The sequence below is a fragment of the Zingiber officinale genome, chromosome 1A (genome assembly GCF_018446385.1).
Source record: "Zingiber officinale cultivar Zhangliang chromosome 1A, Zo_v1.1, whole genome shotgun sequence".
NCBI classification, from domain to species: Eukaryota; Viridiplantae; Streptophyta; class Magnoliopsida; order Zingiberales; family Zingiberaceae; genus Zingiber; species Zingiber officinale.
In genome coordinates, this window is record NC_055987.1 from 2861099 (window position 1) to 2883852 (window position 22754).

General features: G+C 42.9%; 1 protein-coding gene across 1 annotated transcript; it reads right to left on the minus strand.

The window, feature by feature from the left end:
* Window positions 1-7: 7 nt before the first annotated feature.
* On the minus strand, window positions 8-11071 carry LOC122039065 (putative receptor-like protein kinase At3g47110). Its single transcript, XM_042599077.1, has 7 exons — window positions 10941-11071; window positions 7642-7663; window positions 6804-7571; window positions 6257-6690; window positions 5337-5633; window positions 233-456; window positions 8-138 (listed from the first exon to the last, which is right to left on the minus strand). Exons 1-7 carry the CDS (start codon window positions 11069-11071, stop codon window positions 8-10), a joined length of 2007 nt encoding a protein of 668 aa, XP_042455011.1.
* Between the last annotated feature and the right edge of the window lie 11683 nt (window positions 11072-22754).

The window sequence follows — 22754 nt, forward strand, 5'->3', positions numbered from 1 at the left end:
ATCATTCTTATTTCTGCAGTGTAAAGCCGTCCTTGAACTCCTCGTCCGTCGGCCGCCTCCCGGTGAACAACTCCAGCAGTAGTATCCCGTAGCTGTATACATCTGTCTGCGTTGATACCAGCCCGCCCATCCCATACTCTGTAAATGCCACAAAGAAAAAAAAAAATCCTAAGTTTAACATTTCGGGGAAATTTGATCTGCCAAATTGTATACTCTCTGGAGCATATATCACCTGGAGCCATGTAGCCGATGGAACCTTTAATGGCGGCGGAAGAAGATTGGTAAACGCTGGAGCTTCTCGTGAGGAACCTGGCGATGCCGAACTCCCCCACGCGAGCGGTCATATTGGCGTCGAGCAGCACGTTGCTGGGCTTCAAGTTGCAATGGATAATCGGCGTGTCGCATTGGTCGTGGAGATAGTTCAAGGCCGCGCCAACTTCGATCGCGACGTTGAGCCTGTGAGCAAATAATCCGGATAAATTCAAATAAATCGGACATGATAAGTTTTAGTTATAACGTTTCGTTTAATATTTTTGATAACTTAGCCTTTCCTATTTTATAGTTTACGTGGCATTATTTCTATGGTTTAAGTGATGTAAGATCTTATCACTTGTGGTGTATATATACAACACAAATGTGAATGGAAACAGCAGCACAGCAAGATTAATTTTTCCCAAGCTACTACGTTTCTTTTTGTTTTGTTTTTTATCTTCTTTATTGTTTTTGTGTGTATTGTCGGGGTGCTGCTCATAGATTCTGAACCAACAATTGGTATCAGAGCCTTGGTAGTATAAGACACCCAAGAATCTACAATTCCACAAAAATGTCTGGCATCCCACAAGTTGCTGCAAGGGAGAACGGCGGAGTGCCATTTCCCTATCCGATGCTAAGCCCACACAATTACACTGTGTGGGCAATCAAGACAGAGGCGATTCTTGATGCCCAGGGAGTCTGGGAGGCGGTGGAGCCAGCGGAAGGAGCCCAGGTGGATGCAAAGAAGGATAAAAAGGCACGTGCATACATCCTGCAGTGTGTCCCCGAAGACATCCTTCTCCAGATCGCAACAAAGAAGACGGCGAAGGAAGTCTGGGACAGCCTCAAGACGAGGTACCTTGGTAGTGATCGGGTAAAGAAGGCACGTGTACAAACATTGAATAGTGAGTTTGACGCTATCCGGATGAAAGAGACCGAAACGATTGATGAGTTTGCTGGCAAACTCAGCGCCCTAAGCAGCAAGTTCTCCACCCTTGATGCCACGCTTGAAGATTCCTCATTGGTAAAAAAATTGCTCGATTCTGTCCCTGATAAATTCTTTCCTATTGTTGCTGGTATTGAGCAATTCTACGACCTTGAGTCTATACCATTTGAGGAGGCTATAGGGCGACTAAAGGCGTACGAAGAACGAACGCTACGACTACGCAGCAACACCAACGGCACTGAAGGTGAGCTCCTATTAACTCATGCCGAATGGCAAATGCGACAGAAGGGGAGCAACGTGGACACCTCGTCAGGAGGAAAGGGGCGTGGGTTCAGCAGCCCCAGTCGTGGCAAATGGCGTGGACGTGGGCGAGGGCGCGGTCGTGGTCGTGGTACGCAACGCCAAGGCAGTGCAGGAGGGACTAGCGGCAACAACAGTGGCACTCGAGACAAGAGACATATAAAATGTTTCAATTGCGAGAAAATGGGGCATTATGCGTCCGAATGCTACAACAAGCGGCGTGATGATGAGGCTCACCTCACTTGTGCCACTGATGAAGAGCCGACACTGATGATGACCGTGTCCCACGAGGAGTCTGACGCTAGGCGTGAGCGGCAGGATACCATTCTACTCAGTGAAGAGAGGTTGCTACCGGAGATGTACCGAGGCATTAAGAAAGAAGATAAGGACGTCTGGTACCTTGACAATGGTGCCAGCAACCACATGACTGGCCATCGTGAGAAATTTCAAAAGCTGGATGAAACCATCACCGGGAGGGTGAGGTTTGGCGATGGATCAACCATTGAGATCATGGGCAAGGGAACGGTTGTGTTCGAATGCAAGAACGACGATCAGAAGGCTCTCCACGAGGTATACTACATTCCGAGACTTTGTAGTAATATCATAAGTCTTGGTCAATTGACAGAAACTGGGAACGAGGTGCACATGGAAGGAGATGCCATGAAGATAATTGATAGAAGCGGGAAGCTCTTGATGCTGGTAAAGCGAACGCAAAATCGCTTGTACAAGATAACCTTGAAGACATTCAAGCAAATCTGTCTCCTAGCAAGCCTAGAAGATCCGACCTGGTTATGGCATGCAAGGCTTGGACATGTCAATTTCCATGACTTGAAGCTGTTGGGGGAGAAGAAGTTGGCGGTTGATGTGCCACTATTGCCTCAGCCGAACAAGCTTTGCGAGGTATGTGTGGTCGCTAAACATGGAAGGTCGCCATTCCCGCACCAAGCTAACTTTAGAGCGACGAAGCCGTTGGAACTTCTCCATGCTGATATTTGCAGGCCAATTTCACCAAGTACACTGGTTGGTAACAAATATTTCTTGTTGATTGTTGATGATTGTACAAGATGGATGTAGGTATTTGTATTGGCAGCAAAGAAAGATGCATTCCAAGCATTCAAGAAATTCAAATCCGTGACGGAGAACACGACTGAGTACAAGATCAAAACACTCCGGACAGACCGTGGTGGTGAATTTCTATCCACAGAGTTCACTCGATTCTGTGAAAATGAAGGAATCGAGCGGCACCTTACGGCTCCCTACACACCCCAACAGAATGACGTTGTGGAGCGCCGTAACCGCACTGTGATGGCCATGGCAAGATCTCTCCTCAAGGGTACACATATGCCGGCAAGGTTCTGGGGAGAGGCAGTTAGGCATGCTGTCTATTTGCTAAATCGTCTCCCAACTAAGGCACTAGGAGACCGTACCCCATTTGAAGCCTGGATGGGGAGAAAGCCATATCTCGCCCACTTGAGAGTGTTCGGTTGTGTTGCATACGTGAAAAATACAACCCCTCACCTGAAGAAACTTGACGACAGGAGTTACCCATGGTATACTTGGGTGTCGAGGAAGGCTGCAAAGCTCATCGTCTATTTGATCCAAGGCATGGCAAGCTACAAGTAAGTAGAGATGTAGTATTTCAAGAAAATAGTGAATGGACATGGACTGCAGGTGCTAATCATGAAGAAAACTTACCGGAGTTTATGGTGGAGGATGTACTCGACACCGACGAGGTGATTGTTGTAGCAGACATTGAGGCAGGAACAGAAGACGTCACAACATCGCCAGCAGCGTCAAGTCCATCTACACTTTCATCGAACACCCGTACAACTTCCTCGCCTTCGAAAACAAACTCACCTGAGTCTTATGAAGGACCGGTCCATTTTAGATCCATTGCTGATATCTATGCCAACACTGAGGAAGTGGTTGGTATTGATGAAGAAGAGGGCGAGGTGATGTTGATATCTGAAGAGCCGACATGTTATCAAGAAGCTGCAACCGAGGCTTGCTGGTACGAAGCAATGGAGGAAGAACTGGAAACTATTAAAATGAACAAGACCTGGACCCTAACTGAGCTCCCATTAGGCCACAAACCTATTGGCCTAAAGTGGGTGTACAAACTGAAGAAAGATTCAGCTGGGAAAGTTGTTAAGTATAAAGCAAGATTAGTTGCTAAAGGCTATGTACAGAGACAAGGCATCGATTTTGAAGAGGTATTTGCACCGGTCGCTAGACTTGATACTATTCGAGTCATTCTTGCACTTGCAGGGAATCGAAGCTGGGAGGTACACCATCTAGATGTGAAGTCAGCATTCCTTAACGGAGAGTTAGAAGAAGAAATATACGTCTCTCAACCGGAACGGTTTGAGGTACAAAATCAGAAACATAAGGTGTACAGGTTATTCAAGGCCCTCTATGGACTGCGGCAGGCTCCACGAGCTTGGAACATGCGGCTGAACAGGAGTCTGGTAGAGCTCGGCTTCAAAAGATGTATTCAAGAACATGCAGTATATACAAGAGGTGAAGGAGAAGCAAGTATACTTGTTGGAGTGTATGTCGATGATCTCATCGTGACAGGAGGTAGCACAGAGAAAATCAACAAGTTCAAACAACAAATGATCACAGAATTTGAGATGAGTGATTTGGGTCTTCTCTCCTATTACTTAGGGATTGAAGTGGAGCAACAGAAGAGCCGAATTTCACTTAGACAATCAGCTTATGCCAAGAAAATTCTATCTCAATTCAAGATGGCAGACTGCAATGCCACAAAGCATCCAATGGAACCCAAGACACAGTTGCATAAGGATCTGGAAGGGACTCCAGTTGACGCCACGGAGTACAGGCGCATTGTTGGTTGTCTGAGATATTTGCTTCACACACGGCCGGACCTGTCATATTCTATTGGAATGGCGAGCAGATACATGGAGAGGCCTACAATCATGCATCACAGGGTGGTCAAACAAATTCTCAGGTATTTAAAAGGTACAATTTATTTTGGGCTTGTTTACATAAAGGGACCCCAGGAAATTGGTATATTCGGCTACTCGGACAGTGATTTAGCCGGCGATCTAGATGGAAGGAAAAGCACAAGTGGAATGACTTTCTATTTTAATGAAAGTTTGGTGTCCTGGAACTCACAGAAGCAGAAGACAGTGACACTTTCATCTTGTGAGGCAGAATTCATGGCAGCCACAACTGCAGCCTGCCATGCTTTGTGGTTGAGGAGCCTTGCCAGTGAATTGACAGGTGTAAAGCCAAAACCGGTAACTTTGTTTGTTGACAACAAATCCGCCATAGCTCTCATGAAGAATCCGGTATTCCATGGTCGAAGCAAGCATATAGATACAAGGTTTCATTTTATCAGAGAATGCATTGAGAAGGGACAGATTGTGGTGGAGTTCGTTAATACCGGAGAACAGCGAGCCGATGCGTTAACTAAAGCATTGCCAGGAGTGAAGTTAGCTGCCATGCGACAACTACTCGGCGTCCGCGATCTACAATCATGTCCGGATTAGTGGGAGTAATGTGAGCAAATAATCCGGATAAATTCAAATAAATCGGACATGATAAGTTTTAGTTATAACGTTTCGTTTAATATTTTTGATAACTTAGCCTTTCCTATTTTATAGCTTACGTGGCATTATTTCTATGGTTTAAGTGATGTAAGATCTTATCACTTGTGGTGTATATATACAACACAAATGTGAATGGAAACAGTAGCACGGCAAGATTAATTTTTCCCAAGCTACTACGTTTCTTTTTGTTTTGTTTTTTATCTTCTTTATTATTTTTGTGTGTATTGTCGGGATGCTGCTCATAGATTCTGAACCAACAGAGCCTCTGCACTAGCCCCAACCTCTTGGTACTGTGGAACTTCTTGTCCCTCGTCTCGGGGTGTAACCAGTTCTCCAAGCTCCTGTTCGGCATAAACTCAAACAGAATGGCTGTGAATTCGTTGCCCATGGAGTCGATGCTGACGCAGGTGGCGAGGATCTTGATGAGGTTCGGATGGCAGATTTTGCGCAGCGCTTCGCACTCCGCGAGGAAGGCCTTGAAGGCGCCGCAGTGCTCGAGGTCAAGCACCTTGACCGCGATTTGCTCATCGCCGAGGAAGTCTCTGTACACCGAGCCATACCTTCCGACGCCAAGTTCTCAGGGGAGAAGTCGTCAGTGGTTTCTGTGTGGTTTACCACGTTTCTTTATTTACGGAAAAAAAAAACACTTTAATTTTAAAACTACAAAGAGTATAAAAAAAAAATTATTTCTTTCCCACCTTTCCCATCAACCGCTTAAATTCCACGTTATGAATCTGATATATTTTATCAGTCCCATCTTGACATTGGACTACATCAGATCTTACATAGACGTGATGTTAGATGTAAATTTGATGTTGGATCATATTAGATTTAACATATATGAAAAAATATTAAATCTAAGACGGGTCTAATATGGAAAATATTAGGTTTACGATGGATTTGATTTTAAACCATATTAGACCATGCTGAGCCTAATATTAGATCATATCAAATTTAAAGTAGATTTGATATGAAAAAATATCAAATTTATTATAGGTCTAATATAGGATCATATCATTCTAATGTTGGACTTATATGAGAACATATTAGATATTTTTTAATTCTGATGATAATATTTTATGAGCTAGCCATGAGATCTTAAGACGATTGTATTTTTAAGGAATTTAGAAGATGGGCGAGAGTAGGTTTAAAATTAAGATGTTCTTTCGGATAAATAAGAAACGTGACTATTTGATCACTTGTCTGATCACCACGAAACATGGAAGTTTCGTTACTCTGCGGCAGCTGTCGTCCCACCACGTAGAACGCAGTAAAGAGGGCAATACACAAGAACAGAGTAGACACCGGCAGTGCTATTGCGAGCACGAGCCGCCAATAATTCTTGGATTTGTGTGTTGGGCAAGAAGGCAGATGCAAACCCGCGGTGCCGCCGCAGATTCCTCTATTTCCCTCGACGTCAAACTCGCTAGAATTAAGGAATAATCCTTGACTTGGCATTTCCCCGGAGAAAGAATTGTAGGAAAGGTTGAGATTCTCCATGTCCTGGTAATTTCCTAGGAACTTTGGAATTGGACCGGACAGGTTATTGTGCGAGAGGTCCAAGCCTTTGAGGCCCTTCAAGTCGGCGAGCGAGGAATGGTCCCTTCGAAGAAGTTCCTGCTTAAATTGAGAAATTCCAGAACTTGGCATTCTCCAATTGTGCTCGGAATGCGACCGGAGAAGCTGCTGTTGTAGAAGGACAAGTACTGAAGGTTGCGCAACATGCCAACCTCCTGCGGTAGCGGCCCGATCAGGTAGTTGTTGGACATGTCGACGAAGTTAGACAATGCTTCGATGCTTAGAACCTCAAGTGGAATTGAGCTGGTGAGCTGGTTGTTAGATAGGTCCAAAATGTGTAGATTCTGGCACTTCCCGAGCTTGGCCGGTGTCGTGCCAGTCAAGAAATTGCCGTCGAGGAAGAGCTCACTGAGCCGAGTCAAGTTGCCGAGCGTCGTCGGAATGGTGCCGGTAAACTTGTTGTCGTACCAGATCAATGATTCCAATTCGATGAGCTCACCAAGGACGTCCGGGATGGGGCCAGTGAACTGGTTCTTGTTCAAACCCAGTGTCACCAGGTTAGTGAACCTCCTGATAGTGGCCGGAAAGTTTCCAGATATGCCGTTCCTGCCGAGGGTGAGACTATTGAGCCTCCGGGAGAGATTGGCAAAGGAGTCTGGGAGCTCGCCAGCGAGTTGGTTCTCGATGAGGTTGAGGTCCTCCAGCTGCCTGCAGCTCGCCATGGAGGCAATGAAATCCCAATCATCAGGGTCGGCTGCCACGAGTTGGTTTTTACCGAGGGATAGCTGCTTCAAATTAGGCAGTTTGCTTCCCAGATTTCGCGGTATCTGCCCGCTGAAATTATTGCTGTTGATGTCGAGTTCCTCGAGAAGCACGGCTTTATCCAGCGACGCCGGAATCGGGCCCTCGAATTGGTTGTAGGCCAAACCGAGCGCCCGCAGGTATGGCAAAGTGTCGCCGATGTCATCGGGTAGCGCCCCCTTTAAATTGTTGAAGGCATGCTCAAAGTTTCCAAGTTACTGATTCTGAAGACGGACAGGGGAATGTTACCGCTGAGGTTATTGCTCGACACCTGCAAGAAATAGAGCATCTTGAGATTGATACAATGGCGAGAAAAAAAAAGGCAAAAAATGTATTAGAAATGGAGAAGCTCGGCTCATTGATGAAAAAATAGAGTCTATAAATAGGCTTTACATAAGTGATGCGGTGATAAGAATAAGTGATGTGGTGATAAAAAAGGATTCATCCTGTAGAGAATAGTGGTCATGATAGAGGTCAAAGTCAAGACAGTCAGTGTTCAACCATCATATGAGACGATAGGCATATTGGTCGGTCGGGTGATTAGGTCGCCCGACCAGGAGGAAAGGGTACCCGATCCGACATCACCTCTGACTTGGGTGATGCGTTGAACAACCGACGCTCAATGAGGAAGCAGACGCAAAGATATGTAGAATCCGTGTCGAGCGATTGCCCCGCTCGACTTTGCGATAGGACTCGGGACAGGCACAGCGGAGTTTCGGTCGAGTGGATGAGACACTGGTGTGGTGGAGTGCCAGCCGAGCGGATGGGGTACAGTAGCCGCTAAATGCCGGCTGAGCGGCTAGCCCGCTCGGCCTAGCAATGGATCCGCAGTGTTCCCTCGATATCATTTTGAGAGTTAGTGCCGCTGACATGCGGAATGGTCAACCAGAAGACGGAAACTTCCACTGTCACATCAGAGATATACTTGGCTTGTTAAAGTATTGTGTCAGGAACACTTTGCTGACAAGTCTTTTTAAGAAAATTTTGGAAAGCGTGCTCATCTTGGGAAGCGTGCACGCACGCTACAGGAGCTCTATATAAAGGAGGTCCATCGACGGAGGTACACGATACACTATTTGAGGTATAGTTCATTCTTGTTGCTTCGCTTTCTACATCATCATCGGTGACTGACTTGAGCGTCAGAAGGACAACGTCGGGGACCCTTTCCCTAGCTCGGTACTGACGTCATATGTCTTACAGGGTGGAGTGGAGTCTATAGGCAATCAGCGGGAGCGCCACATCCCCAGCTTTCCATCTCATCGACTTTCGGACAGGATTATATTTGACGCCGTCTATGGGAATTTGACCTGCATCCGAATCGAGAAGATGGAGGACGCTGGACACTCACTATCGTGACACTCACCCAGGAGGAGCTCGAGATGCTTGTGTAAGCCCGAGCTACAAAGATGATCAAGCAACAGCAACAACAGGCGTTAGCCGATCGACAAGCACCACAGCTTGCGACGTCGACAGTCGGAAGACGAGAGGGATTTGAAGAGATCGGAGCAGGCTTCCATATGGGGCCAGAATAGGGGGTCGACTGGCACGCCTGGGAAAGCGCCACACGCGTCGATCCCCACGCCCTGTTCCAAATTCAATCCGAGCTAACTCAGGCGAACCAGGAAAGGGGATCATCTTCAGATGAGGCGCCCGTTCAGGACGTACGAAAGGGCAAGGCACCTAGAAGCCATGCTTCGCCCGAACGGATCAATCGCCAATTCGCTGAGGAGATCTTGTAGGACCCTCTGCCAAGGTAGTATACTCTGTTGGCGATCGGAGAATACAATGGAGCGATTGACCCAGACGACTATTTAGATAAATTTGACAATGCGGCTACATTCCATCAGTACACAGATTGGGTGAAATGCCGAGTCTTCCTCATCACTTTCTCCGGATCGGCGCAACATTGGTTTAGATGACTACCGGACGGATCTATACGCAACTTCAATGACTTCTGAGCTGCTTTCTTACACCATTTTGCCAACAGTTGACGCTATCAGAAGACGAGCGTCAGCCTCTTCTCCCTGAAGCAAGGATCGAAGGAAACACTCCGAGCCTACATCCAGCGCTTCAATCAGGTGGCTATGGACATCCCAGCGGTCTCATCCGAGACGATGATGAACGCCTTCACTCAAGGGCTTGTCGAAGGAGAGTTCTTTCAATCGCTCATCAGAAAGCCGCCCAGGGACTTCAACCACCTGCACAAGAAGTCCAATGAATATATAAATGTGGAAGAAGCCCAAGCGACAAGGAAAAAGAAAATGTCGATCGAACCACCGACGACATCCGAGTGGCGCCCGTCGAACAACCACCAGTCGCCCAAAGGACCAAGGGCAGAGGGAGTGTGTCCACACCAGGAGACCAAGACATATGTCGTACAACATGTGGCTTCCGGTCGGCAGAAGGTGACAAAGGGCAAGGTATGGACGCCAATGCTCTGCTCTTTTCATCAATCGGCGATGCACAATTCGCATGACTGCTATGATCTAACACTGATCGTTAGTCGACCAACTTCGAGAGGATACTGCCGCCGATCTCCATCTCTCGATCGACGACATAGGCCTCGATCTACTGAGCGCCGAGAGGATGAAGAAGGGTGCCCGAGCGACAACATCAGCACCATCGGAGGGATATCACTGATCCCTCTTGAGTCCTGGCTGAACAAAACAGATCCTCCGCTCGGAAAGAATAAAACAGAAGCAATACTACTCGTGGAGAAATAGGCATGATTGCCGGAGGGCCGACCAACGGTGACTCCAACAGAGCCAGGAAGTCATATGCTCGGCGACTAGAAATCCATGCCGTAGGATGTAGCAGGGAGAAGGAGGAAGGGTCCGAGATCAGCTTTGACCCTAGAGACTTGGAGGGAGTGGAGGTCCCTCACGATGATGCGCTGATCATCCGAGCGGTAATTGCTAATTACACTATTCATCAAACTTTTGTTAATACAGGAAATTCAGTGAACATTATCTTCAAGAAGGAGTTAAATTAATTGCAAATCGATCGAAATGAATTGCTACCTATGACAATCCCGCTCTACGGATTCACAGGTAACGAAGTATTGCCGCTTGGACAGCCCGATTGGCCGTCTCGCTCAGGGAAGAACCATTGAGGAGGACCAGGACCACAAACTTCATAGTGATGGATGCACCGTCGTCCTACAACGTCATATTAGGCCGACCGACCCTCAACAAATTTCGGGCAGTGGTGTCTACATACTGCCAAAAGATCAAATTTCGGTGGGCGACCGGGTGGGCGAAGTCAAAGGCGATCAGCTAGCCGCTCGGCGATGCTACGTCAAGATGGTCAAGTCCGAAGCGAGAAACGCTCGGAAGAACCTGCGCTTGGAGGTAAACGCAATCACTGAAAAGCCTCCTACATTGGTATACGAAAAAAAGGAGGAGGTTCAAATCCACCCCAGCCGAACGGAGGCAACTACATTTAATACCGCTGACTTGGAGGTGGAGAAGAAGGCACAGTTGGTCGCTGCCTCAGACAAAATCATGATGTGTTCGCATGGTCGACACATGAGCTTTCTGGAATCTCACCGAGTGTCGTTTAACATGAGCTTCATGTCTGACCGGACGCTCAGCCGGTGAAACAAAGAAAGAGGGACTTCAACGTAGAACAAAATCTGATCATCCGGGTGGAGATGGAAAAGTTGCTGGAGGCTGGCCATATCAGGGAAGTCCAATTCTCGAGTTGGTTCGCTAACGTCGTGCTAGTCTCTAAGTCGAGCAATAAATGGAGGGTTTGCATCGACTTCCGCGACTTGAACAGGGTGTGTCCAAAGGACTTCTATCCATTACCTAGGATAGACCAGATGGTGGACTCAATGGCGGGTTGCGAGTTGATCTACATATTTGACGCATACCAAGGGTATCATCAAGTGTCGTTCGTCCGAGAATACCAGGAGAAGGTCAGCTTCATTACGACCGATGGAACATACTACTACAATGCTATGCTGTTTAGACTCAAGAACCCCGACACCACTTACCAGAGGCTGATGAACAAGGTGTTCCGACGACAGATCGACCTTAACATAGAGGTATACGTCGACGACATATTAATAAAATATCTTTGAGCTGCTAACCTGTGTGCAGATATCGAGGAGACTGCCAAACTCTGAGATCCTATGGAATAAAGCTAAACCCGAGTAAGTGTCTGTTCGACATGAAGAGTGACCGCTTCCTGGGTTACATCATCACCGAGCGGGGCATTGAAGCTAATCCAAGCAAGGTGAAAGCGCTACAAGACATGCCGCCGTCTCGAAACTTGAAGGAAGCTCAACGGTTGACTGATCGGATTACGATGCTGTCCAGATTCATATCCAAGTCATCCGACCGGAGGTTGCCATTCTTCAAAGTGCTTCGCTGAGCTACAAAATTCTAGCGGGATGCTGAGTGTGACCAGGCGTTGGAGGAACTTAAGGAATATCTTAACTCTTTACCTGTATTAGTCAAGCCAATCGTTGGAGAGCCGCTCTGGATCTATCTATCATTCAATGAACATGCAGTCAGATCGGCTTTGGTAAGGCAGAACAGCCAAGAACGATAACCTGTATACTTTTTAAGCCATATATTGAAAGATTCAGAGTCTAACTACACCGGTCTGAAAAAATTAGCCTATGCATTAATACTCGCTGCTCGGAGGCTTCGTCCATATTTTTCTGGCGCACTCAATCATCGTGCTGACTAACAGCGCCTTGGGACAGGTCCTTCTCAACCCTGAGGCATCAGGAAGGCTGATCAAATGGACGACTGAGCTGAGTAAATTCGACATACATTATCAACCCCGAACAGCAATCAAGGACCAGACCTTGGCGGATTTCGTCATAGAAGTCCAAAATATCGAGCCAGAGGCAACATGGAAGATATATGTTGATGGTTCATCCACTCGACAAGGTAGCGGGATAGACATCTTGCTCATTTCACCATGAGAAGACCGGATGCAGTTTTCTTTTCGGCTTGACTATCGCGCCACCAACAATGAAGTTGAATATGAAGCCCTGATAGCCGACTTACAAGCCTAGGGCACGTGGAAGCCGCTAAAGTACTCATTCACTCACACTCTCAGTTGACCGCTCAATAGTTATCAGGGACGTTTGAGATAAGAAATGACCGACTTAGGCTCTATGCGGAAGCCTTTGAGAAGCTGAAGACCAATTTTCAGGAGTTCATTATACAAAAGATCCCCTGATGCCGTAGTACACAAGATTATGGGCGCTACCTATTGCATAACACGATTCGAAATATGCTGAGTCTCTCGACTCACAGATTATCACTTTATTTTTTTTTCAGGAAATGAGATGAATGAGGTAGGAGGTAATGACCAGTGAGCCAGCTCGGGACCATGGCAGTACAACCCGAATACCTACTTTAGTTTACCTTTCTGCATAGTCTAGTAGCTGTTTGTTTGCAAATAAATACAGGAACTCATGTTAAGAATTTAGTATTTTCTTTCACGTCGCCGGTGTTGATTTAAATTTATAGATATATATGTTTGGTTCCCCCCAAAATAAAAAAAAAAAAAATCAGGGACGTTACATTTTAAATGGGTCTAAACGATTTTGGACATGATGAATCATATTTATAGGTAAGCATTAAACTGGTTTTGAAGTTTTTTTAGATTGTTTTTAAAATAATAATTTCTTTTAGTCTTTGATTAATTTCATACAAATCAAAGATAAATTATATATATATATATATATATATATATATATATATATATATATATATATATATATATATATATATATATATACCCACGTTATTTGACAAATAGAAGACATAGTTGAAATAATTTGTTTCTTTATTTTTGACAATTTTAATAAATAAATTGATTCCGATTTGTTGTCTGAAACGGAAAATTTGGATAAATACAATATTAATTGCAGTTTGATAAATTCTATTTTATCAAAAAAAAAATCTATAAAATCACACACAGGTGATTTGGAATTTGAGAAGAAAAAAGAAACAGATCATTAAGAAAATTTTGGAAATAAATCCTTGAGGCAACCCTACAACAAGACTATTAAATCAGGAAGAAGCTGTCGCCGCCACATCTATTAAATCAGGTACTTTTCCCCAAAAGAATTGTGCACGAAAGAAAAAAGAATTGTAGAAGACAAGTACGAATGTACATGTACTTGCTCAAGGGAGAGGACCTCCTTTTTATATAACAATATATACCTCTGGAGCCTGACCGATGACAGAGAATGTCGGGTGTCAGGGGCTATCGGGGGATGGAGAAGACGTGGTGCTCTCTTATTGGTTAAAAAAGGTTCCATTCGCAGATGATAGCAGACCATTTGAATATTCCCTGACGTATAACATTTATGTTGGTCCTTTTGGAGGTCGGCAAGAGGGGAGAGGTGAATTGCCCTGAAAAAATAAATTAACCCTTTCTCGACTTATAGCTAAATTAAGAATACTTGTAATTAAAAAATAATGAGACTAATTAAACAGGAAGTAGACATAAAAGAGTTACTTGATTTGCAATCAGAAAATTGCTAATCTAAGAAGAATAAAGCGCACTATCTGAAGATCTCCTTCGGGCATCACACAAAGAGAAATAAAGCAAACAGAAATGGATTACAAGTTGTTGTTTAGCTTCTTGGATCAAGACTATATTTATAGCCTTGGTCGGAGCTCCTGGAAGGGTTTTAGGCGTCTGGGAGGGGATAGCATTTTATCCCTTCTCACATAGATCGTGTTGACCGTGATCTGGATAATCATCCAGGTACAGGCGCCCGGACCAAGAAAGTCAACAGAGTTGACATTTTCGGTCCGGGACCTCTGCTTCGGTTCAGTTTGCCTTGATCCAGGTCTTCCGCTTCGGCTCCGCTTGCTTGGGTGATCTCGGCCATCCGAAAAAGGGCTCATCCGAACCCAAGTTCCGGCCTTCTCCTCGAGCAGCCTTCCTTCCCGATTTCTCGTCCCTCGAATGTCACACACGTTCTTCTCGTCCACCAATGTACTCTTCCGCGGCACCTCGTCCCTCGGATGCACCGAGCCCGTCGGCTCTCTCCCCGTGCCGTCCTTCTCACTAGCCACGTCTTCCGCTCGACTTCCTGTGTTCCTAAGCTCTTGCACACTTAGACACAAGGGTTAAACCAAACAGGACCTAACTTAACTTGTTTGATCTCATTAAAACACATTGGGGGTTCAAACAATCTTCCCTTTTTTGATGTGAGCAACCCAAGTTAAGATAGGGTAAACTAATGCAATGTAAAAATAATTAATTTTGCAAATAAGTGCAAAATGATTGATCAATTTAAAAATTAGATTATACCATACTTCCCCCTAGACTTAATATATATCCTTCTCCCCCTTTGATCACAAAAAAATGAGGTTTCTTAACAAGTCTAAGGTTAACTTTAACACTTAAAAAAATTGCAAAAAATTAAAAAAATTTAAGTGTTAAAAAAAATTTAAGTAAGAAAATTTTCAGGCAGAAAAAATTTTTAATTAAAAAAATTTCTAAGTAAGAACAATTTAATTTTCTAAGTTAAAAATAAAATTTTTGTACAACGAAATAAATAACTTAAAAAATATTTTTAACAGAAATAATTTAAATAATGAATTTTTCTAAGTGAAATCTTTTGAAGAAATTTCAATAAGTGTTAAACCATTGACAAATATTGAAAGCAATTTACTATTTTACACTTATCAGTTTGTCAATTAAATATTTAATTCAGAAATTGGCCTCTAGGCTGTGGCGAGACACTAGACTTTCTTGGTTATTTGATCATCAACCACTTCTAGACAAAGTCTTTTAATGAATTCAAATATTCAATTTTCTACCTGAAAGCCCTAAGTCTTACTTATTCTTTTAATTTAAACACGTTTTTGGAATCCAATAGAGATTCCTTCCTACAGGGTTAATCAGGTATTTTCTAGGTATATAAGTCTTTGGTATTTTTCTGATATGACTTTTGTGAAACCTATAGTACCAGTTTAATCCTCTATAGTTTCTAAAAGCAGAAATATTTGAATAATCAGAATTTTTTAAGTTCTCTATTTCTTCTTTTAATTTATCATTTTTAAGTTTTACTTTATCCAAATCTTCTATCAGACATGATTTTGCTAAAATTCTTTTTATTTCTAAATTTTTATTTTTTAATTTATTATTTTTACTTTTTAATTTGTACATAGACTTTGCCATAGATTTAATACCTAATAAAGTTGATTAGGAGGTAAGAGGCATACCTCACTTGCCATATCAGACTTGAAGCCTGACTCTCCCCCTGCTTCGTTGTATTCATTTGAAGTCGCTCCCCCTTCATCGATGTTGGCTTCTGATGTACTTTGTCCTTCATAGCTCGCCATCAGTGCTAGTCCAGCATATTCTTGTATTTCGGACTTAGATGATGAACTGTCATCCCAAGTAGCTTTCAGATTCTTGTGCTTCTTGGGTATCTTGATTTTATCCTTCTTGAGTTCTGGGCAACTCTCTTTTAAGTGTCTTTCCTTTTGACACTGGTAATAACGAACATTTCTTCTATTTCTTGTATTTTTTTATTCTACATTTCTTTAAATTTATTAGATCTAGATAATTTTTTGAAATTTCTTACCATATAAGCTTCTTGATCTTCTTCTGAGTCTGACTTAGGTTCATCCTTCTTGGTTGCAGTTAGCGCCATAATCTGGCTTAAGTCTTTTGATGCCCTTGCACATATGATTTCATGTAATTCAAGAGTAGAAAAAAGTTCCTCTAGGGTACTTACCTTCAGGTCTTTCGAGATGTAGTAGGCGTCGATTATTGAGGTCCAATCTGGAGTCCTGGGAAAGACATTGAGTGCGTAGAGTATCGTGTCCTGGTTGGTTACCGTTTCTCCGAGGTTTTCGAGTTCGGTGATTAGTTCTTTTATCTTTGCATGTAGATCGACTACCTTCTCACCGTTTTCTAGACGGATATTTATCAGTTTGTTTTGAAGTATATCTCTCCTTGCAAGTTTGGCTTCAGATGTGCCTTCATGGAGTTCCAGGAATTTTTTCCAGAGTTCTTTGGTCGACGAGTAACTTCTGATGTGGTTGACTTCTTGAGGCGACAACACGCTCAGCAAGTGATATTCCGCCCGATTGTTTGCTACGGAATCGTTTTGTTCTTTCTTCGTCCGAAGACTTTCTTCTTTTTCCTCTCCATTTTAATTCGTAGGAGCTACAAAATCATATTTTATTATTAAATAAATTTCAAAATATGTTTTCAGAAATACCTCCATACGACGTTTCCAGTGTGTGAAGTCTCCCTCGAATTTTGGTGGAACAATGCTTGGTCCGACCATTAGTTGCTTTGCTTCGGTCGACGGTTAATCTTTCTGAAGTGTCCTTGCTCTGATACTACTTGTTGGTCCCTTTAGAGGCCGACAAGAGGGGAGGGGTAAATTGTCCTGAAAAAATAAATTAATCCTTTCTCGACTTATAGCTAAATTAAGAATACTTGTAATTAAAAAATAACGAGACTAATTAAACTGGAAATAGACATAAAGGAGTTACTTGGTTTGCAATCAGAAGATTGCTAATCCAAGGAGAATGAAGCGCATTATCTGAAGATCTCCTTCGGACGGAGTAGCCTCTTACAGCGTTAACAACACACAAAGAGAAATAGAGCAAACAGAAATGGATTATAAGTTTCAGCTTCTTGGACCAAGGCTATATTTATAGCCTTGGTCGGGCTTCCAGGCGCCTGAGAGGGGATAAAATTTTATCCCTTCTCGCATAGATCGCGTTGACCGTGATCTGGATAATCATCTAGGTCCAGGCACCTAGAAGGGTTCCGGACGCCTAGACCAAGAAAGTCAATAGAGTTGACTTTTTCGATCTGGGACCTCTGCTCCAATTCAGCTCGTCTCGATTCAGGTCTTCCACTTCGGCTCCACTTGCTTGGGTGATCTCGACCATCCGAAAAAGGGTTCACCCGAACCCAAGTTCAGGCCTTCTCCTCGAGCAACATTCCTTCCCAATTTCTTGTTCCTCGAATGTCGCATACGTTCTTCTCGTCCATCGGTGTACTCTTCCGCGGCACCTCGTCCCTTGGACGCACCGAGCCCGTCGTCTCTCTCCCCGTACCGTCCTTCTCGCTAGCCACGTCTTTCGCTTGACTTCCTGTGCTCCTAAGCTCTTACACACTTAGACACAATGGTTAAACCAAACAAGACCTAACTTAACTTGTTTGATCACATCAAAATACCTTGGGGTTCCAACAAGTTATTCCCTGATAGGAGGTTATGATTCCCTGACATTGTCTTCGCCTAGTGCTTTCTGTCCCGCTCGGGTTGATCTAAGGATAGCTCAGGATGACCGTTCGGGTGTGCCACATGGATAAAATCTTGATGAGGGAGGCGAGCTGTGGCGAGAGCCCCATCTTTCACGCTTGGATCACTAAAGGGCCGACCTGGAGCTGTCTTACTGAAAGTACCAGGCTTGACTATACGGTCCGAGTTGAGGAAACTCGACCAATCCGGATAGGTCAGGCATTACTCTAGGCTGCATCTTGTGTCTCAGATTTAAGAACCTAATCTGTCTATATCTGATCAGGAATTATGTGGTCGATGACGTCAGACGGTCTAACTCCTTCTTCCTCCTAACTGCTGATTGCCACTTTCATTTGACTTCTGACAGCCACGTCCCCTTGACCTTGGACTATCTTTGATTGCCACATACCCTTGACTTCTGACTGCCAAGTCCCCTTGACCTTGGATTGTCTGGCCTATCGGACCTCACCTTTATGCACCGTATCACAAGCCTCCCCTCCAAGTCTAGTCGAAGGAGGCTCAAGTCCGAATGACTAGATCCTAACTCAAGTATCATTTACTTCGCCATTATGACTATAAATGTTGTTTCTTTTTCTAAACCATCAGTATTGTAACCTCTTTAATTGCTCAATCAACCTTGGGGGAAGGACCGCTTTAATCTCTATAGAAGTTGACTTCCCCCCTCTTCCTCTTTAAAAGGGGCTGACCTCCACCCACAGAGATTCCTTTAACTGATGCCCCTTAATCATGGATTTGGACTCCGAGTTGGATGAACTGCAACACCTTCGCCAACAATTGACTCATATGCCCCAATTGATTGCCTAGAAGGATACGACCTTAGCCGAGCTAATACAAGAGAGGGATCTTCAGTCTTCCCTTCATAGGGAAATTGAAGAACTCTAGCTAGCTGCTAAATCTCAGACCCGTGCTGAGGTAGCGCTGAAACAGAAAGCATATTTAGACCTGGAGAGCCAAGCTCAATTGATGATCTATTTGAAAGAGAAATACACCTCTTTCATGTCCCTTCTGCAGGTAGAAGCGAAGATTAAAGATGAAACCATCACTCAACAACTGCGCACTCTTCAGTTGACTCAGGATGAGTTAGAACAAGCTCGAATCCATCTTGGACAAGCAGGTCAAGCAGAACGCTATTGCCCAAGGTGTTGACTTACGACTGACACTAGAAAAGAGCTCTGAGCACTTAGATGATCAAGAAATTAAACATTTAATTTTTTTTCTATAAATTTTAACCTAAAAAGAAAATTAATTTATTCTAAGTAGGATTTTGGAACTCAATATATGTTTCTTCTTATTGGATTGATTAAGTATCTTTTAGGAACATATGTTGGTGATAACTTTCTAATTTGGCCCTTATGGTATCTAATATACCAATTTAGTCCTTGATAATATCTAGAATATGAGCATGCAGAATTTTTTTTATTTTTTTATTTGTTCCTTTAAATTAGCATTTTTCAATTTTTAACTTATCTAGATCCTCTATTAAGTATGATTTTGCTAAGGTCCTTTTTATCTCTAAATTTTCATTTTTTAATTTGTCATTTTTAGTTTTCAATTTGCACATTGATTTTTCCATTGATTTAATGCCAAAATATAGTTGATAAGGTGATAAGAGGTATACCTCACTTATCTTATCTGATCTGAAGCTTGATTCTCTCCCTGCTTCACTACATTCGTCTGTAGTCGCTCCCCTTTCATCGATGGTAACTTCTGAGATGCTTCGTTCTTCATGGTTAGCCATCAGTGCTAGACCAGCATATGCTTCTATTTATGACTTGGATGATAAGTTTTCATCTCGAGTGGCCTTGATATTCTTGTGCTTATTTTGCTTGGGCCTCTTGTTTTTTTTGGTTTCAGGCAGTCCTCCCTTATGTGTCCTTTCTTTTGACACTGGTAGCATCAAACCATTCTTCTATTTCTTAGTTTTTTTCTATTCTGCATTTCTTTAAATTTGTTAGATCTAAAAATTTTCCTAAATTTCCTTACCATGTAAGCTTCTTGGTCTCTTTCCGGATCTGAGTCTGATTCAAGTTTGTCCTTCTTTGTAGCTCTGAGTGCCAAGTTCTAGCTTAACTCTCTAATTGATCTGGCACATCTGGATTCATGTAATTCGAAAGTCAAAAATAATTCTTCTATTGTACTTATCTCTAATTCCTTTGATATGTAGTTGGTGTAAATTATTAAAGTCCATTCTGGAGTCCTGGAAAAAAGTCCTAGTTTGTTACCATTTCATCGAGGTTGACCAGTCTAGTGATTAGCACCTTGATCTTCGTGTGTAGCTGGGCTACCTTCTCACCTTTTTCCAGACGTACGTTTATTAGTTGATTTCAAAGAAGGTATCGTCGTGCGAGGTTCGCTTCGGATGTGCCTTGGTGGAGTTCTAGAAATTTCTCCAAGAGGTCTTTAGCTGACAAGTAGCTTTCGATGCGGTTGACTTCTTGAGGCAGCAACACACTTAGTAGGTGATATTCTGCTCTGCTGTTAGCGATGAAATCACTTTGTTCCTTCTTTGTCCAGACGTACTCTTCTTTCCCTACGCCTTTGATCTTTTGGAACTAGAAAATCATATTTAATAATTAAAAGAATTTCAAAGTCGATTTTTAGGAATGCCTCCATTCGATATTTCCATTGTGTGACCTCCCCCTCGAACTTTGCGGAATAAGGCTTGGTCTGGCCATTGATTTCTTGGCTTCGGTCGGTGGTTAGTCCTTCTAAAGTGTCCTAGATCTGATACCAATTGTTGATTCCCTGGAGGCTGGCTAGATCGGGTGAAGAGCCCTGAAAGATACAAAAACCTTTCTCAACATATAGATTATTAGAGCAAACACTTGTATAAAAAGAATAAAAAATCATACAAATAAAAGACAGAGGCACAAAAAGAATTACTTGGTAGCAATCAGAGGATTGCTAATCCAAGGCAAGTGAATCACACTATGCAGATCTCCCTTGGGTGGAGTAGTCTCTTACAAAGTTAATGGCTCACAAATAGTAGAAGAACAAAAAGAGAATGATTTACAAGTGTTGTTCTAGCTAGGTTACTAGATCAGGGATGTATTTATAGCCCTGATTGAGGCGCCTGGAAGGGTTCCAAGCGCCTAGACGTGGATAGAATTTTATCCTCATTGCATCAGATCGAGCCACAGTGTGTTTTGATATAATTTCTGGTCCGGGTGCTCGAAAGGGTTCTGGGTGCCCGGACTGTTAGGCACCTAGTTGATCTGGGCGCCTGGACCAAGTCAACTAGTAGGTTGAGTTTTCGGTCTGGGTTCTCGCTCCAACTCAGCTCGTTTGGGTGATTTCGGCCATCCAAAATAGGGCTCACTCAAACTTATTTCTCGGCCTTCTTGAGTAGTTTTCTGCTCTGACTTCTCGTCCTTCAGAAATGCCACGCGCCTCCTTCTCATCCGCTAGCATACTCTTTCGTAGTACCACATCCCTCGAACACACCGAGCTCGTTAGATCTCTCCCATGTTGTCCTTCTCACTAACTACACCTTTCACTCAACCTCTTATGCTCCTAAGTTCCTATACACTTAGACACAAGACATCAAACAATAACAAGACCTAACTTGACTTGATTGATCACATCAAAATCATCACGGGGTACTTACAGATATTTCATCTATATTGGAATGATCAACTGCATTCATCGCATCGTGAATCATTGATTATATTGCATTCTCATTAGACGATGATTCTGTTAGATCAGTTATGTCAAATGAAGAAGCAATGACAAATAAGACTCTTTGTGATAGTACCAGTTGTAGTAATTTGGAATAAAACTATGTGTGTGTGTGTATTTTAATGGTATCCTCATTACGAAAAGCTTTATTTCTACATTCGTAATGATTACACGGATAATATAAATTAACACCATTCATATATTTTGAATGATTCTTAATAAAGTTCACAAACTCTTTAACTTTAGAAAAATATTCATTTCGAATAAATCTATTTTTTAATTTATTGTACATCCAAGTTTTGTTCATGTATATCGTAATTTAATCAGAATAAAATTTCTAACATTACCGACATAAGTACACAATTTAGTAATTTTGTAATAATTTCTGTAACAATTATCATAAATGATCATGACCTAACTTATCTAATGTATCATCTATAAGAATTATCTAATAATTTCTATAACTTGAGGACAAAAATATCATATCAACATATCAAATAAATAATAAGAATAATCTCAAATGATAAATGACCAAGATAAGCATATTCTTAAGCATTAATTCATCAATATACGAGAGGTACTACAAATATGCATCCATATTTTAACTAAGCATGCCATGAACAGACAAAGAATAAGTACACAAGAAGTTGTTTAATCAAAAGAATCAAAAAATTCTAAATTGCCTTCGTCGAGTTAGAATTTCGACTATAAAACCTACTGTAAGTATATCATGGTAGTTTTTGTTGGGACCATGACGTCCACTAGAGGGGGGTGAATAGCGTCTCACCCAAATCGTTCGCTCCCTATAATGTTAGTGCACAGTGGAATACAAAATAAACTAACAAATAGAAAGCTAAATTAAAACAAGAAGAATGAAGACAAGAAAACCACATAGACACGCACGTTTACGTGGTTCGGAAATAAAACTCCAACTCCATGGTCATCCGTCAGGTGGATGATCCCGATCCATCTGTGGATGATTCCCCGGATAACTTCAGGCTAGCTCATGTAGCTCCTTGTGGGTGAGAAACCTCAACACAACTCGTACAAGACTACACTAGATCACTTGAGTACTTGGAGACTCTAATTAGGGTTAACCACCACTAATTTTGTCAACCATGCCTAAGCATCCCGAGCTCTATTAAATAGAGCTCGGGAAGAAAATACCAAGCTATTTTCTCGCCATCAGTCACTGGTAAAAACACCAGTCGACTGGTCCTAAGTGGAATTCGACCGTTACAGGCCAATGACTCGATACCAGTCAACTAATGAAAACACCAGTCGACTGATCCACAGGGGTTTAACGAACAAAGACATTCTATTCGCTACCAGTCAACTATTACAGTAACTGCAACAGTAATTGTTAAAGTACCACAACAATAAAATCGCAGACATAGGATTTTTCCCT